We start from the raw sequence: 18,105 nt of genomic DNA, 5'->3' as shown, positions 1-18,105 counted from the left end.
GCATTTGCAGTGGTAGCACCTTCAGATCCTGGACATAGTGGAGTTGAAGTGGCAGCCAGGGCTGACATGGAGCTGGGTGGGTTGCTGCAGGGGCCAAAGCCCCTGCAGCAGTTGGAGTGCCAGTAGGAGTAGCTCTGAATTGCTCAGCGATGAGTCATGGCCATGGCAGTGAACTTACCTGTGCTAGGGGTGGGGAGTAGTAGCATTTCCCCAGCAGCCCAGGTGAGGGCTGCTTCTTGCTCCTTGGAGCCCTGGCTGGTGGCTGATCTCTCCCTAAGGCAGTACTGCCAGCATCATCCCTTGCCACTGCCACTGCGGGCAACTGCCTAGTCTGTCTATAGCTAGAGCAGCCTATGCTCATCCTTCTGCCCCTTTACCAAAGTATGGTTCTATTTTAGAACTTCATCCTGCACTTTTCGTAGATTCATAGTTTCCAAGGCCAGAAGGGACCATTTTGATCATCTAGCCTGTCCTCTACAGCACAGGCCACAGAACTTCTCCAAAATAATTCACAGAGCAGATCTATTAGAAAAGCATCTACTCTTTCATACATTGTTCCATTGGTTAATGCCTGCTTTCTCTGTGGGTAAAAGCTGCAGGATCTGACCCAGAGAAAGTGATCTGCTTGACTGGGTCATTTAGGCAGAGCCTCTTAAAGGGCTGTGGGAAGATGCATTACCCCTGGAGGAGCACCAAGAAACATTCTGCTGGAGTGAGCATGCTCCTGGCTGCCATCTAATAGGGTGCAGCTTTCTTCCCCCCTGTTCCTGCATAGCTGGGCAGCTCTACTAGCTGCTGCATTGGGGGTGGAACCATGGCCATGCCTCCTTCCCACCCTCAGTGGGGCACCATGTACCCACGAGAAGAGAAGGAAGCAGAACCTGCATTGCCATGAGCTCGGGGACTTGAATTCTGCATGGTCCATACAAAGGGAGAGAGACATTGTGACTCTACCCTCTCCCTCCCCTCCACACATCCACAGAAAAGCAACGGTCCTACAAAAATATGAGATGTAAAGGCCAGATTCTTCCTGGCATTGTTGCAGCTGCAGAGCCTGAGGAAGGGAAGGTTCTAGGGGTCTTCACTACTTTGTGCAGCCCACAAAGGTACCAAACCAAACTGCAGACCCTACACTCCCCAAAGGAACTGCTCCCCCACCTTCCTCCCCTGCAGGAGCACAGTACCTCAAAGGGGCTGGGAGGCAGTGGAACTCCCCTGCTCCCACATCAGCAGGCAGCAGAGATGACTGGATGCAAGACAGGTAACAGGACACAACCCACAAAAGGGTGCAGTAGTGGCACAGTTGAGCTCCAAGTGTTATTTTACCATTCTGTTAAATAAAAAAAGTGGGCTAGATTCTGGCCCTGACTATGCACCACCAGTATGGTAAAGAAAGGTTAAAGGGGCTTTAAAGCCCATTTAATCAGCTTCTGGGGATTCCCTCAGTGTAATGAAATTCCCAACTGCTGAAGCATTGGCACAGCTAACTCCACACCAACACTCTCACAGGCCCCAACATGGAGGCATGTTAGGGGAAGGACTGGTAGAAAGGGAAGGTGGCTGGACTGCATTCTTGATCCAGGATCTCCAGCTGCTGAAACAGCTCCTTGGAGGTTGGGGCCACCAGGCCCAAGTAACAACAGTCTTGAGGCTGCTCTAAATTGTGTCGGCATTGGAAATGGCCTTTGACAGCCCTGAGAATCATAAAGCTCCCCTGCCTCACTCAGGTCCTGGAGCCAAGGGTCTGTTTAATTCTGAAAATAAAAGTCTTGTGGCAACCAGCCACCCAGCTACATGTTGTTCCTAACAGCTCCAGTTCTCAGCAAATGCTCTTCATCTTTTGGGTGACTGCACATTTTATACTTCTCGGTATCAAGTCCCAAACACAGAAGGAGGCCAACACAATCAATATAGCTAACAAAGCCACTGCTAAGAGGCAGAGGAGGTCCATGTTTTAGAATTGCCTGCTCAGTTGCAGTATGTCTCAGCAACTAATAGGGCACCACAATATTTTAGACGCATTGTACTAAAATAAAGAGTGCCAACTATTGGATGACCTAATACTGCCCAAGACACTTCACTTAGATCCAGTTAACAATATCTACTCTAGACTTATTTTCAACTACTTTGTCTTCAGATTGATCACAAACTAGAGTTGAGAAGCAAATGCTGAAACTGAACCACAAGCTTGGCTGTAGGCATCTAGGCAAATCTGTAGGCTGTCGACAAACTCCAGTTTATTCAGTGGGAAGTACAAGACACATTGACAATATCTGTTTTTATTTGATAAAATCCTTACAAATATCAAACCACTCTATCCGCTCCACTATTTATTTTCAATGCAGGAAAAACAGCTAAAACTTATTTTATTTCTAATATGAACACACACAGTAGTAGCCTCATTATTCCTGTCCTCAGGCAAATCAGTTCTTTAGCGCCCTTTACATAATGTGTAAACTTCATTCATCATGTTCTGCAGCTACTCACATGACAGGGAAACATACCAGATGCAACATCAGATCAAAAAAGAAAGTGAAAAAAACACACATGCCAGCAATTATACTCTACACATATTCTTGTCATTTGAGACCACACTCAAGACTTTTTATATCTACCTGGGTCCTCCTGCCTATCCTAGTTAGCGGGGACTGAAAAAAAAGTGCCTGCAGGTTTTACATTTGGCCATTCTTGTCCACAGCTCCTGCTGCTGCATTGGCTCTATTGCTTCTCCCATAGCCAGTTTTCTTTTTCTCACTGCTCAAAATACTGTATTGCAGTGAGAGGACCTGCAGTAACAGAAGCAACTTAAGCTCCCTTTTAGAGGAGGCACTCTACTGGAGTGGAGGAGAGAACAATAAGACTTACTTATCTATCTAAACAACCTATTTATTTATAGAGGAATACAAGGGACTTGGGAATCTCTGCAAGGTTGGCCTTGCTCAATTTTCCCCTCCTGGAGGATGGGTGACAATACCAATGGAGGAGGCAAGAGGTGCAGCCTACAAAACCTACAGTCCTAGGCATCTTGGAGAAAGAAATAGTTGCATGGAAGGGTGGCTTTTCCCTCCATGTGGCTGCTCTGACACTTCCTCCCAATCCTGCAGGAGTTGTGTGACCACTTCCTGATTCTCCCTTGGCTTCAGAGGTACAGCCCTGAAGAGAGTCAGGGGGATTTACCACCACTTCACGCGGCATTAAATCCTGATTGGATTTTTGAGCAGAAATCCACAGGTTCAACAGGGAAGGTGCTGTAGAGAGTGGCTGGTCCTTTGCTCCACTCCCATCAACATCCAGCTCTGTTCTCAAAACAAGGCATGGCACCAACTCTGCAGAAGACCAGTGAAGAAGTGCTGAAGGAAAAGGATTGACAGGAAAGAGCTACTGAGATTTCAGTTCCCTTTGCTTACAGAAGCAGAAGGGACAGTTTAGGCCATAATTTTCCTATTTTGAGGGCTACAGCTAGTTCACTAAAAACAAAAGAAGAAAATTGCCTTAATAAAAATTACATTCCAACAATGAAAAGCATCTGAGAGAAACACAAGCTCAAAGGCGATTCACAGGTAAAGCCTAAGCTTCCAATCCATGGGCATCGTGGGACATCACCCTAATATGCCCTGTTAACTGGGAATTGTGAATGTGTCAGATCTTTAACTTTATCTAAATGTAGGGGGAAACAATGAGGAGTCTGGTGGCACCTTAAAGACTAACAGATTTATTTGGGCATAAGCTTTTGGGGGTAAAACCCCCACTTCTTGTATCTGAAGAAGTGGGGATTTTGCCCATGAAAGCTTATGCCCAAATAAATCTGTTAGTCTTTAATGTGTCACTGGACTCCTTGTTGTTTTTGTGGATACAGACTAACATGGCTACCCCTCTGATAAACATAGGGGGGGTTTGTCATGTGAATTAAATGCAACTCTGTCGGGCTCAGCTATGTCTGACAGAGAACCCTCAGCATGGGGCAGTGCTCCAGCAGTACATGGAAGCATTACACATCAGAGAAGTATAATATCTTCAGTATGGGGTGTTCTCTTTTCTGGCAATGGTGTACAGCATGCTCTGTGTCCCTGGCCAGGAGAGCTGGCTGGTAGGAAGCAGGATGGGACAAGAGGAGGCAGCGCCATCTTCTGAAGTGGTTAGTGCACGTTCGAGTGTTAGGAACGCATGTTAAGCAATATGGGATCATGTCAAATACATTCTACAGACATGTTCCAGACCATGCTCACCTTCTGGGTGAGAGATGCAAGGGAGGGAGGCTTCATGCGTCCTTCCCCCTTGCATGCCCCTATAGGGGCCAGGAACTGTCTGGCTTACATGAGGTAGAATTTGGGCATACAGAATCCATCTGATATGATTGCATATTGCTTACTAGCATCGTATTGCTAATATACCAGCACTCCTATGATGCAGTCAAAACAATTGTAATACATTCATAGGCACTGACTCCGTGATTACTCCAGGGCTGGAACATCCATGGAAAAAAAATAGCAGGTGCACTGCACTCACCGGCAGCCAGCTCCCTCCCTTCCCCTCAGTACCTACTATCTGCTGGTGCCCCACTGATCAACTTCTCCCCCTTCCTCCCAGCGCCTCCCACCTGCTGCAGTCAGCTGTTCCGCAGCATACAAGAGGCCCTGGGGAGAAGCAAGGATGGGGGCACACTCGAGGGAAGTGGCAGAACTGAGTGGGAAGTGGTGGGGCGGAGGTGGAGTAGGGGTTGGAAGAGGCGGGACAGAGTTTGGGGGAAGGGGTGAGAGGCAGGCAGTGCCTGGGATGTGGGTGGGAAGAGGCAGAGCAGGGGTTTGGGTGAAAGGGTCATGTGGGAGCGGGGCCTGGGTCAGAGTGGGGGGTTAAGCACCCCTAGGGCCCGGAAGAAGTCAATGCCTGTGAATACATTTGTATACTTTATGGGTTAAATGTCATTAGTGATACTATATTTTTTGGTAAATCTATCATGGCGTCCCAGCTTAAACAGGATCACTTTGCTTATGATCAGTAATGAAATCCTACCAGCTTTGAAATACTAAGTTCTCCTTGAAAATTAAAGGAAGAGGCCAGTCTAGTCCCTAAAGAAAGATTTATGGTGTTAAAAAAATGGGTTTAGCCCTTCAGGGGGCTATGTATCCTCAACTGCAACTGACATGAAAGGGAGTTGAGAGTATCCAATATCTTGCAGGAGTTGCTCAGCACTCAGTATGTATGATTGCATTCACATGCACAGACTGAAACGAAATTGTTCAGTAAGCTCTGCTGCAAACACTAACACCACAATGCACACGTACCAACAGGGGCAAAACCCATTCAAATCAGGTAAAAATCGGCCCAAATGCTACAAGTCAGGACATATTTGTCTTACTGAAATGACTGCATTGTAACTGAATAATAAAATAATACCTATTCATTAGGCACAAAGCATATCATTATTAAAAACTAATTCAGCCTCCTAAGTGGTCTCAGCAGTGGCTGATTCTTGCTTTACTCCTTAATTCCTTCTGACTTCCCGTCCCTTTAAAGGCTGTGGTGGCCGGTAGTTTCTCAGCATGCAGCAGGCTGCCTCTCCCTCAGCAGTACACAGAAGGCTGCGGAATTTGGCTATCTGCAGATGAAAAGAGGTTTAGAGTTCAGCAGAGAATTGTCAAGCTAAGGCTAAATGAAGAATTCTAAGTAAAAAACATGAACGTACTTGTCAACTTTATTTTGCCAAGAAGTATGGGGATTGCATTGTCTAGAGCACGTGTGGAATGGCCATTTCAGCCCTTATTCCTGTTAGCTATTGTTTTTCATTTACATTTTGTGAGTGTTGTTTCAGGCATTGTCTGGGTATAATATGGTATTCACACTTGATCTTTCCTAACCTGAAGCCTAAAAAGAATTCTCTTAAGATTTCTGCACCCTATTTTCAGTCCAAAGGCCAGCATCGTTCCCACTAATTTTTTTTTCCCCGCATACGGATTGCCTGGACGACAACATGAGCAGGCAAACAAAATCTGATTGTATGTCCTCATGATTCAGAAATATCACCATCAGTGAAGAATGATGGATGCTGTGCTACAAAACACTTCTCTAGTTACCATTTTTTACATCATCCACTTGGCACACAACACAAAGCAAATAATAATTACTAGAGATGAGCCCAAACCAAAATATCTGATCCAAGCTTTCTCTCTCACACACACTTACAATTAGGAAATGTTTAAATCTCTATCCAAACTTCACAATTTGGATTTATCTCAGCAATACGGCAAACTGGAACACCCAGTGCAAATAATTATGAACTGTGAGGGCATTTAGATCTGGATTTGATTCCAGATCTGAACCTTGCTAATCTGACCTATTGTGAGTAGTTATTAGTTTTATACACTAGCTTGCTTCAGACTGATTTCCTTTATTTAGTTACCATTAGCAGGGCAGCACAAAAGTCATGATTCTGATAGTGGATATATGGTATGTTATGGCAGGGTCATTGTCTGGGAGGAGGGGGGACAAACTTCCTTCAGAAAATGAGCATCCCCAATAAAGTGGTTATTAAGGTAGTTATCTGGGAGAGGCAGCAGAGGGTAGAAAATCACTGATGACCAGATTCTGTTACTTCCTCACATTGAGTAGAAACTTACTCCTACTACTCCCATTGATTTCAGTAAGTCACTGCCTTTTGCTTTGGGCTGTGCCTCAGAAGAGAGTAGAGAATCAAGCCCACAGTCAGTGCCCATAAGGCTTCAGGACTAGCCAGGAGAGTCCCATTCTCAGGGTATTTCTACACTTCAGAGACTATACCAGCATAGCCATGTTTTCAAAGCTACGTTGGCATAATCTGTTAACGTAGACGCATCCTACACCAAAGGAAGAGATTTTTCCATTGCTGCAGGAACTCCACCTCCTCGAATGATGGGAGCAATGATGGGAGCAAGGTTGATGAAAATATTCATCTGTCAACACAGATATGTCTACACTGGGCAGGGGGGTAGGACGGTATAGCTAAGGTTTTACTTCCAAACCCATGAACGTCATAGCTATGTCCACCTAACTTTTTAAGTGTGGACCAGGCCTTATTGTCGCCTCTTAGGCTCCTGAGCAACACGCTCCCAAGTAGGAAAGAGAGAGAGAGGCACACTAGGCTGCTTCTCTATACTTACAGTCTGGATTCTAAGCATAAAGATCCAGCTGCAGGTGTGCCCTCACAACAGAGCTCCCTAGAATTAGACAGCCTGTCTCTGAGCCTAGAAATATGGCTAGAACAGCAGCACTGGGAGGGGATACACAGAGTGAGGGTCACTCTACTCAAACCTTTAGGCCACAGACTGGGCACAGACCATATTCTGGGGGGGTGAGGGAAGCTCCAGGTACAGGGGAGAACCAGAGGGTTACATTGGGAATACTCAAAATGGGGTTGGGGCAGATGGGGAACTTAGGAGGGGGAAGGAAGAGAAGGTGGAGGAACTCAAGGGGGAAGCTAGCTCAGGAGGTGGGGTGGGGATGGAAAGCTAGGGAAAAACTTGAACCGAAGCAGATGGAAATGATGGATTGACAGTGGCAAGGGAGGGAAAAGTATGTAAATAGGGTGGTGATGCTTATGTACTACTTAGGCAAAACAGTATAAGTTGCGTAATACATCCAGATTTCCAAACTCACAGCCTTACCATGTATGTCAGTGCTTCATTCGACAGAATAAAAACAGAAACTACTGACTCATACTTCTTTAATCAAGGTTTAATCAGCAGGACACTTCACTGACAAAACCCAAAAAGTTAAGAATATGCATCACTATGTTAATTAAAGTGTTTAAGTAACTAATAACATGGCATGCTCAATTAGGAAAATGTATCTGAGAATAAATTAATTTTCATTAAGCAATTAATTAACAAAAAATGTAAAAAACAAAATAACTCTCCCTTTCAAGTTACTATTAAAAAAATTAAGGCATTTTTTCCATACTGATGTTTCTTGTAACTCACTGGAAGCTGGAAACTGACATTTATTTCTTTATTTTTAAAACATTTCCTTAGTGGAAAAGAATAAAATCAATAGAGGAAGAAATTGTATTTTAAGCTTCTAAGAAAAAAAATATAAAAATGAAGAGTTAACAATCAAATTGCAAAGTAGTACCAGTCAAGGCATGAACTTTGACTTCTTTTATGTTTGTACAGCACATGGCACATTGTGGACACTACTAGAAACAAATAATAGGTAATAAACAATTTTTTGTATTTAATTATAGAACATATAAAATATCACACTAGACAGGATAGATCGAATTTGAAATAATACATAGTTAGAAATGAAGTAATGTGTTGCATCAGATATTGATATTTCATTCCCTAAAAATGGTATACATGTTCCCTGTTCCATGCAACATTTCACTTTTAAAATATTTTAACTAGAGATTATGCCAAATCAAAACTTTGGATTTGGGAAGTTCAGGTCTGGATCTGAACTTTGGACAGCAGTAATAATCATCTTACTGAATACATATATAGCACCTTTTCATCTTTAAGAGCTTTACCAAGCCCAGTAAGCATTATGCCTATTTTACAGATGGGTAAGGTGAGCACTAAGTGCGTTAGTGACTTGTTCAGGGCCAGCTGTTCCTGGAGCTCAATGTCTCTTGATTCTCTCACAGATGTCCTATCCACTGAAACATCTGATTTGCATTTTGATCAAAGATTAAGGTCAGTTCTTATTTCTTCTGAACTAGTTCTTTCATTCTTAGTAAAATGCTACTCAAAGGAAAAACGTTAAACATAAACAGAAGTCTACCCTTCACGTGACCTTTAAACTTCCCAGCTCTTCTTTTGAGTATTTGAACTCTCTTGAGAGATAATGATTCTAGGTTGAGATCCTGGCCCACTGAAGTCAATGGGAGTTTTGCTTCTGATTTCAGCGGGCCCAGAATTTCATCTTTAGTATCCACCAGCAAAGAGATACTGATCAAACCACATCATTTAAAACTTAGCAGCTAGTGGGCCATGCCACATTCTACCCATCTTAATCACACTGAGTAGCATCGCTCAGTGGGACAATCTTACTCCCCTTAATTATAGTTCTGCTAAGGGATTAGTCTGAGCTACAGGATGGCTCAGCGAGGCTATTCATTGGTAAGGTTGGAAGGGTGGCATTATTTGGCCCAGAACAGTTAATTTTACTGTTAATTACCATCTATAACATGGAACAGGTAAATACCAAGGTGTGATAAAAGCCACAAGTTTTTTATATGACAACTGGAGTAATGATACCCCCTAACAGCAGCACTGGTTACCAAATTCTAATAGTAGAAATTGGAAAATTATATTCCCTTTAGCATCTCCACTGCCTCAGAGTATTAACTTCAGTAACCATTGGATGTCACTGTTGATCCACAAATATATAGCCAGAAGGTCAATTTTACAGCTGTATGTAACATGAGAAATATAAAGGGCAGTTCCAAGTGGTGTGCTCATCCCTCTCCTACATTCACTTAGCCTGATTGTTAAGAACTAGTTATTAGTAGTAACTACAGTATTTAGATTGACCAAATTTCATACTCTTGGTATCTAGTAGGAAACGCTCTGTATTTATCTGGCTATTTGCTGAATTGGAATTCTATAATGAATGAGTTAAATACAAAGAAATAAATGAATAGCGGCATTTTGGAGATGGTAAAATCTACGGAATGAAACTCAAGTGGTCCAGAACCTTCAAATGAAATTAACTATCAGTTTCTTTCTTGCATTTTCCCCAATTTGTAGCTCCCAAACCATTTTTTTTAATTTCAAAACATTTTAATAATAATACTTGATCATTCTGATGGCCAACGGAAGTCAACAAAAATTCATGTTAATTTCAAATTTCTCTAGAAACTCAAGACAAAAATGTAAAGCACAAAATTTGGTAGGGTAAGAAATGTCATAATTAATTAAATATCTAAAGCTATAAATAAAATAGTCTTGAGAGTATCATTTTAAACCATAATTCACTTTTAAAAACATTATATTTGAAGGGTTGGGGGGGATCAAAGTGTACCTGCTCAGAGGAAACAGTTATAGGCTCTCTGAGAATTATCCAGATGACACTTTCAAGAAGAGGTGGAACAGTAAGAGAGCCAAGATAAGTCCAGTAGTCCAGAGAGTGAGGAAGCAAACAGGAAGGGTCAAAGTTTGTGAATAGTGCTTGTTTACCCTGGAAAAAGAAGCATGCACATTCTAACCCAGAACCACCACATTTAGCAACCACTTATTTTGCAGTCTAGTTAATTTCTTTTTAGTGTCAGAACATTTTGTTTATTTAAAAGTGTCAAGCAGGATCTCCCCCCACTAATCATGCCAAAGGAGAATTATGGAGAGAAAAACTGTTGGAGATTGTTCCATTGGTGGGAGCAAGGTTTGCATGGCTCTGGAGGATCACAGAGGTACATCTACACAGCTCACGGCAGTGAGCCTCCCAACCCGGGTCCACAGACTTGGGCTTGAGCTACCATGCTAAAAATAGCTGTGTAGCTGTTGCAGCTTAGGCTCTGAAACCTAGGGAGGGGAGTGGGCCAAAGCCACCCATGTGAAGGTCCTGTGCCCCTACAGCAGATCTGCCCCTAGTGTTCCTTCTGGTGACAGCTGGGTTCCACTGAAGCCATATTACCAGGCACTCCTGGTGACTACGAACAGCCTAGTGATGGGGGCTCTGATGTAAAAATAATACAACATCTGGATGTATTCTCTTTTGCTTGGAATGTCTGGAGAGCTGGTGGGATGGCAATCTGTGTCTTCTCCACCTGGCACCAGCCCACTCACACCTCCCTGGCCCACCCATCCATGCCTTCCGTCCCCATGTGGATTTTTGGACCAAGAGAGAGGCCTCTGCAGGGTTTGGTGTCACAGGGATAACTGCCCCCCTCACATATGGAGGGCCAATTAACGCATGCAAGGCCACTCCATGTGCTAATCGAAGGGAACACGATCCTTTTCTCCTCCGATAAAACAAGTGAGAAAATGTCTCAACTCTCCACATTTTTGCGGGGGAGGGAACTCCACAAAAATAAAATGTGCAATTATCCAATGTCAGTGATCTTGATGATAATGTTAGTTGTCAGGGATTAAATATTACAGCTAATTAATGTTCTCCCCTCCCTCTGCATTGTACAATGTGCTGGTTTGCGCCTGACTTAATCCAGCAAAAGTACCCCTAAACTGCCCCAAATCAGAGCTAATCCTTGTTTACCGGCTGTAAATGCCTAAGGAATGTGAATGTGAAGCATGGAAGAAAAAGAACAGCAGCAGAAGTACTGGAGAATTTTAGGAGAATTACTTCACCTTGGCTCTAATGGCATCCAAACGGTCAGTAATTTTCTTCAGCTGAGAGTTACATTCACCAATCTGTAAAGGCAAAGAGTCAAAGATCATACTCTCGAGGGAAGAATATGCATTCACTTCTCACTTATTAATGTTTAATTTTAAAGTTTTTCACATAGGCCTGATCCTTCACCCAATGAAGTTAACGGTAAAACTCTGATAAACATCAATGGATGTAGTGTCAGGCCATTATTAATTAAAACAACCTGGAACTCTATATGGCTCCTTGCACAAAGTCAGTGAGGCCGTGGGAAGGGGTGATTTTTTTTATCCTAGAATGAGCAGGTTATCAAGTGTATGAGGCATAATCTTGTTCAGAGATTTTAAGGAAATCCTCTAATGTTTGTTTTCCTCTCTAGACAGAAAAGAAGCAATTCACCATTGGAACAAACGGCTATGGGAAGTGGTGAATTCTCCATCTCTTGATAGCTTCAAATCAAAACTAGTGCTTTCTGGAAGATTTGCTTTAGAAAAAACACACATTATTGGGTCTACAGAAGTGCCTGGGTGAATTTAATGGCCTGCGATATACAGGAGGTCAGACTAAATGATCCAATGGTCCTTCTAGTCTTAAATGCTATGAATTTTGGTGTTTTCCAGGTGGTGCAGCAATCTACTATTACAAACACATTAAAAATTAGGCATGTGGTTTTTGCCTTCATATTTTTGCTGCTGTGGAATTATGGGTAAAAGGATATTTGCTACAGAATACCAGTTTTGTTGTTTAAGCTTATAACACAGATTTATTAAAAGGGATAAAGCAATCGTTGCTTACCTTTAGAAATACTGCCATGACAGCCAATCCATCCCGCTGCCGAGCAGCCTCAACAAAAGTGGAATATTTGTCTGAGTTCCAGTGAACCACATGAAGCTGAAAGGCAAAAGCACAAATAGTGTCAATTCCCACTTAACTGGTGCAATTACAATTAACATGCAATTTTACTAGTGTTGAGGTTTCTACTTCACCTGTTTATATTCAGATGCATTCAATTTTCCAGCTGCAAATATTTATGTTTATTGAAATCTGGAAATATATAATCATACAAAGGGCAACAACAAACACTAATGTGGCTGGGATTTGAACAGATATGAGAATGGCACAATTAACAGCATTTTTACATTCCAGGTACAGCAGTTACTATTAAAAGTCAAAATTTAGCAACAGATACCACCACCACAGTATCTGAAATACTGTGGATACTCACTGTTCTAAATATTGGGAAACACTGAAATTTCATAGGCCAAAATTTTCAAACACTGAAGGCTAAAGTTAGGCTCTTAAATCCACATTTAGTAGAGCTGGTAAAAATAAGTGGTGGAATAAAATTATGCAAACGTCATCAGCATTTTCCCCTTCCCTCCCATTTCCTCAGTCAAAATTTCAGCAACACACTGATCAGCTATACAGCTGATCATGAAATGAGGAGGGGGATGGGATATGAAATTTTCACAAAAACAATCTCCCTCCTCCCCTCTTTTTTCTCAAATTTAATTTTTTATGAAAATTTTTCAAAGAAAACTTGAAGTTTGGAGAAAAAAAATTAGCAGCTTTTGTATTTAGGCATCTAAATGAAAGTGGCCTGATCTTCAGACGTGCTGAGCACCTGCTTTTCCAATTGATTTCTGACTGGGCATGTTTTGTGGTACATTTGTAACGAGCAATGCTTCGTTTGTTTGATGTGTAATTGCTTGGATGCTCCATGCAGACTGGTCCAAAGTTTGGAAGATCCACTCTGGCCAGTCCTAGGATTGCCAAGATTTGGCCAGGCAAACAACAAAGTGATCTTTGCCCCAGTGCCCTCCAACCCCTTCTACCAAGCCATGCTCCCTAAAGTCATGTTCGTATTCCCCTGTCAGGAGTCCTCAAGTCTCTACGGAAGGAGCCAAGTCACAGAGTCAGATGTCTCTCCTCCCTTGTGCAGAGTACTGCTGTTCTCTGCACTACCATGCCGTTGAATGTACACAAAGTAATTCTTATATAGCACTTATTTTTGAAGTACTGTACAAACATTATCTAATTAATCTCATAAGATTTACTAACTAACTAACTAGAGTCTATAAACTCAGAGTAGTTGAAGATCAAATTTTTCAAAAGAGGCTTTTAATTTTGGGTCCATCTTTAGGTTTTCAGAACCGCTGAGAATTTGTTGCCCCCAGTGACTTCATTTGAAGCCATGCTTGTTGAGCTCCAGGCGAACACAGAAAAACTGGGGACACCAGAAATAAAGGCCTCCTTAGAAAACATGGTCTTAATGGCTTGCCTGAAGGAACTGCATGGGAGGCTGTGTGGTCTTGTGGATAAAACAGGGGTCTCAGAGATCTTGGTTCTAGATCCTGCCTCAGACACGGACTTGGCCTTAAGGTTCCCCTATCTGTAAAATGGGTATAATACTTGGTGTTGTGAGGCATAATTAATGTTTGTTAAGCTCTTAGGCCCCAAACCAGCAAAGTACATAAGCATAAGTTTACCTTTAAGCATGTGAAAAATCCAATTCAAGTCAATGGAAATAGCTTCACGCTTACAGTTAAACACATGCTTAAGTGTGTCACTGTATTGTGGCTTTATGACTTGTCTACATGGGGAAATAGCCCAGAATAGCTAGCACAGAATAGCTCCTGTGTGGACAATCTTATTCCACACAAAGAGTGTCTGAGTGTGGAGTAGCTTAATACATTTTGGAAGTGAAGCTAAATTGCACCCAGGTGCTCTCAGTGCAGAGTAAGAGTGTCCAGTTGGGGAGTTAGTACAGAATAGCTATTAATCTTTAAATTCATACCCTAGCTTATTTAACAATAGCTTCCCTGCATAGACAAGCCCTTAGATATTCTTGTAGGAAAGCTATCACAGAAGTCCAAAGTAGTAGTATTAAGACCAGAAATAGAATATAGGAATTCATACCTCACTTCTCAGTCCAATAGACCATTCTGTGTGCACATGTATGCATGTTAGTATTCTGGAGCTTACAATGTCACCATCGGACCATTCACGATTTTAGATTCACAAAAGCTAGATTGAATAACTTTTAAAATGTTATAGTTTGCATACACAAAGAGGAAACAGATACTTTCAGTCGGAATGACTTTTATTGTGAATTAAAAACAACAAACAAGAAAGGACAAAAAGTAAAATCCTCACAGCTAAATAAACCACACTACTCCCTATAATTTTGCAAAAAAACAAACAAACAAACAAAAACAAACAAGAACTGTGAAACATTTTGGGGTAGAGCCCCATTCTGAATGGCTTGTGACTTCTCTTTTAAGGGATGTATCCCATCTTACCACCGCTCCTGCACTGCAGCTTGTTGAAGAGAACTTGGTCTGGCCAATGCGATGTCACAACGCAACAGGACTGGGGAGCCCTCCTATTTCCTGATGTCCTCTGACATGAGGCAAGCCAAGTAGTCTTCTTTGCTTGTGAACTCTTTCTTCTAGCATGTGCCAATTTGGCAGAGGTGCTTTCTTGATTTGTTAGAGCATTTTCTTCAGGAAGTTCAGCACTGAAACAGCATTCTCATCTCCTGAGGTATTTCTTCTGCATGACCAGTGCTCAGCAGCCTCGATCTTAATTCTGGTTTCCTTATCCCAAAACCAAAATGATGTCTAAAGTGCTTCTTGCAGAAAGTTACCAAAATAACAAGTAGTGGGTAGCTTTTTAGACTGGCTAGAAATTCAGAGATATTTTCTCCTTCCATTTGGTTTTTGAGATGGAACTTATTTTTTTTTTTTCAGCTAGAAATTTGGTTTTGGTACATAATGTTTTTAAGCACCTCTATTAATTCTTTATACTCCATCTCACCTGGTTCCTGTGGAAAACATAAGCCTTTAAACACTGCAAATGTCACTTTCCCCACCAGTGGTAGAAAAATTGATTGTTTTTTCTTACCACTGTCCTCTATAGCATTTCCAATAAAATACTGATCAGGACTTTGTACATATATTTCAAATTGTTCCTCTTTTGCATTATAGTGAAAATCTTCCATAAAAATTGATTTTTACCTTTTCTATTTTCCTTTTTTACCCAGGAAAATTCTCACATTCTCTGAGCTATTTGTTGTTTGAGATCCCATTTTCCTAACTAAAATACTTGTTTTATTTTTCCCATACGCAAAGAGGAAACAGATACTTTCAATCTGAATTACTTTTATTGTATAATAATCAAAAGCAAGGAACAAGCAAGAGCAAAAGTAAAGACTCCACGAGAGAGCACACTGTGCGTTTCTCCTCTGTGACATTCTGCACTAACTGGAACACTCATAATGGCTGCCTGTCTCTGTAGGCAGCATAGGCCTTAGACATTTAAAGGTGCAGTACACAGAAAACAAAGGCATAACTGTCACATTGCTACATACACCACAAAAATAACCACTCTACTCTTCTGCAAATAGTAAAATGCACATATCCTCAGTAAGGATGATCAAAAAACCAAAATCTGCAGTTTCTATGTCAGGTTTATTTTGAGATATAATGATCCCAAAGGAAAAGTTAAAAAATAAAAACAAAAAAGATTAAAACAAATTCTCAAACAATAAAATCCTCTAAATTTTCCACTTATAATATCTTATGTACTTCTTGTCTTACCCTTTGCCAAGGTCTCTAAATATATTCTCCTTTGGCATAGGATCACACATGAAAAATTTCAGGCATATTGCTTATGTTTTGAAAAGATAGGAAACCAAAATCTGTCTTACAATGGAATGCTAGTCACAGCCTTAACTACAGAGAGACTGTGGCCTCTATAAAATTCAATACAATGCCTTACCTCGGCTGCATACTTCTTTCCATCCACTGCATGCTCAGAACCAATGTCATCGCTGGCCCCCCAATGAAAGTGAATTTGGCGCAGCCTATAGCTTCCACTGAGTGGTCCCCCTCTCAGCACTATAAACCAGATAATAAGAGATTTTTAGCCAAGGGGACATGCATTATAATAAAAGCTTCTGACCTACGCTTTCATGTATACAGCACCATTTCAGGATCCAGGCTCTCATATAGATTCTCGAAGCATATGTATTAATAGGATGCCACTACTGCACAACAACAAGAGAAAGAAGAGACTATGCCCTTCAAAATTTAAGTTATATATATGTAAATTAGCTAATAACTGCTACTAGGGGATGAACTGAAATCACCCAATGTGTCTTACTATAGGCAAGAAGCAGTACTTTTTTTTTTAATTCTTCTAAGAAATTGAATTATTATTATGCTACCTATTTGGCGGCTACATTCTTATCAACACATTTCAAAGTGACACTGACAACCAAATTAGGCTTAAAGATTAGGTGCCATAGAAAGGTAGATTCTTTAATAAAATTGGAGGAAAATAGGTCAGTTGATTTAAAATGTATTTCAACATTCCTTGGCACTGTTTGAAACCCAGATGAAATGGTACTGTACCAAAGACGAAAACCAGGCAGTGAAAAAGATTATAAACAAAGTGAAGCTAATAATGCCTCTGTTTTGTCCAAGTTCAAAATTAGTGACATGTAAAATGTAAATAAATGGCACATTAACAACACATGTAAGGCGTGTGTGTGTGTGTTGTGTAAATATTTCTCTTTTTAAAAAAAACGAACCAACTAGAGATGGATCCAAACCAAAATCTAAGATCAGAACTTTAGATCCGATCTCATCGCAGTCTCTGTAATGCCCTGACACTGAATCTCCTGCCTCTTAGAAAAGCTACATCTTGATTTCAGCTCTCCCCTCTCCCTCCCCACACACCATAAAAAAGGACTGTTGTGCTCTGGGGTTCTAGCTAGACCCATTATAGAGATACAGAAAAGGGGATCCAGTCACCTAAGGCACAAGCTGGTAGGGCATACACCAACAACAAAAGTGGGAGGTGAAAAGGAGGAACAAATGAGCACTCATTTAGCACAAAATGAAGATATCAAGAACAAAAATGCATCAAAGGATGCTAGGAATCTGGGTAACAAACAAACAAAAGGATCTGAAATTGCACATTTATGAGCATACGTTCAACCTAGCTGGTATTGCTGAAACCTGGTGGGAAAATGTGCACTACTGGAATGTTAAAATCGCTAGCTATAACTTATTTAGAAAAGATTGAGTGGACAAAGGAGCAATGGGAGTGGCACTGTCAAAAATGGCATTACTTGTTTCCGAGTCACTGACAACTCAGAAGTAAGTGACCGTAAATGCTTATGGATCGATGTTCTAACAAATAAAGTACAGGATAGGATACTAGTTGGTGTAATCTAAAACACCCAACCAAATCAGAGTGGAGAATAGGACGACTGGCTTCTTAAATAGGAAAAAAATATAAAAGATAATTTCTTAACTCAAGAAGCGTTGCATCCAACATAATGGAATTCTATATTAGACCTCATCTTGATATATAAAGAGGAACTGATCACAGAACAAAAAGTTAGTTAGATGCAATTGATCATGATTTGATTACATTTACCAGTATGTTCAAAGAGAATAAAATTACACACACGTACGCACACACACACAGAGCTTTAAAAGAGCCAGTGTCACAAAAAGTTTAAAACAATCAATGGACTGAAAGAAAACATAAAATCATCACTGATAAATTCGCAGATGACACACAGATTGGGGAAGGGTAAATAATGGAGAGAACAAGCCACTGTTACAGAGCAATCTGGACTGCTTGGTAAGCTGGTTGTAATCAAACGATATGCATTTCAATACAATGAAATGTAAGGTCATACATCTAGAAGCAGGGAATGTAAGCCATTCTTACGGAATGGGGGACTCTATCCTGGGATGCAGGAAAAAGTTTAAGACTATGATGAATAATCAG

At 41.2% G+C, this 18,105-nt stretch overlaps 1 protein-coding gene across 4 annotated transcripts in view; it reads right to left on the bottom strand.

Moving 5' to 3' along the window:
• Positions 1–4,922: 4,922 nt before the first annotated feature.
• Positions 4,923–18,105, bottom strand: part of LOC115646924 (carbonic anhydrase 13-like) — a 31,397-nt gene continuing 18,214 nt past the window's right edge. Inside the window, exons 3-9 of one of the 4 annotated variants that reach the window (XM_030553387.1) lie at positions 16,078–16,196; positions 15,115–15,121; positions 12,282–12,313; positions 12,091–12,186; positions 11,277–11,339; positions 9,997–10,152; positions 4,923–5,596 (exon numbers count right to left, since the gene is read on the bottom strand). In XM_030553387.1, the coding sequence (XP_030409247.1) occupies positions 5,483–5,596; positions 9,997–10,152; positions 11,277–11,339; positions 12,091–12,186; positions 12,282–12,313; positions 15,115–15,121; positions 16,078–16,196 (587 nt within the window). In that variant the 3' untranslated portion in view covers positions 4,923–5,482. Of the gene's footprint in view, positions 5,597–9,996; positions 10,153–11,276; positions 11,340–12,090; positions 12,187–12,281; positions 12,314–15,085; positions 15,122–16,077; positions 16,197–18,105 lie in introns of all 4 variants that reach the window. The other 3 variants (XM_030553390.1, XM_030553388.1, XM_030553389.1) reach the window with 3 other exon arrangements.

The sequence above is a fragment of the Gopherus evgoodei genome, chromosome 2, assembly GCF_007399415.2.
Source record: "Gopherus evgoodei ecotype Sinaloan lineage chromosome 2, rGopEvg1_v1.p, whole genome shotgun sequence".
Taxonomy (NCBI): Eukaryota; Metazoa; Chordata; order Testudines; family Testudinidae; genus Gopherus; species Gopherus evgoodei.
Note: the sequence above shows the minus strand (reverse complement) of the source record. Positions and strands in the feature narration are given on the sequence as shown.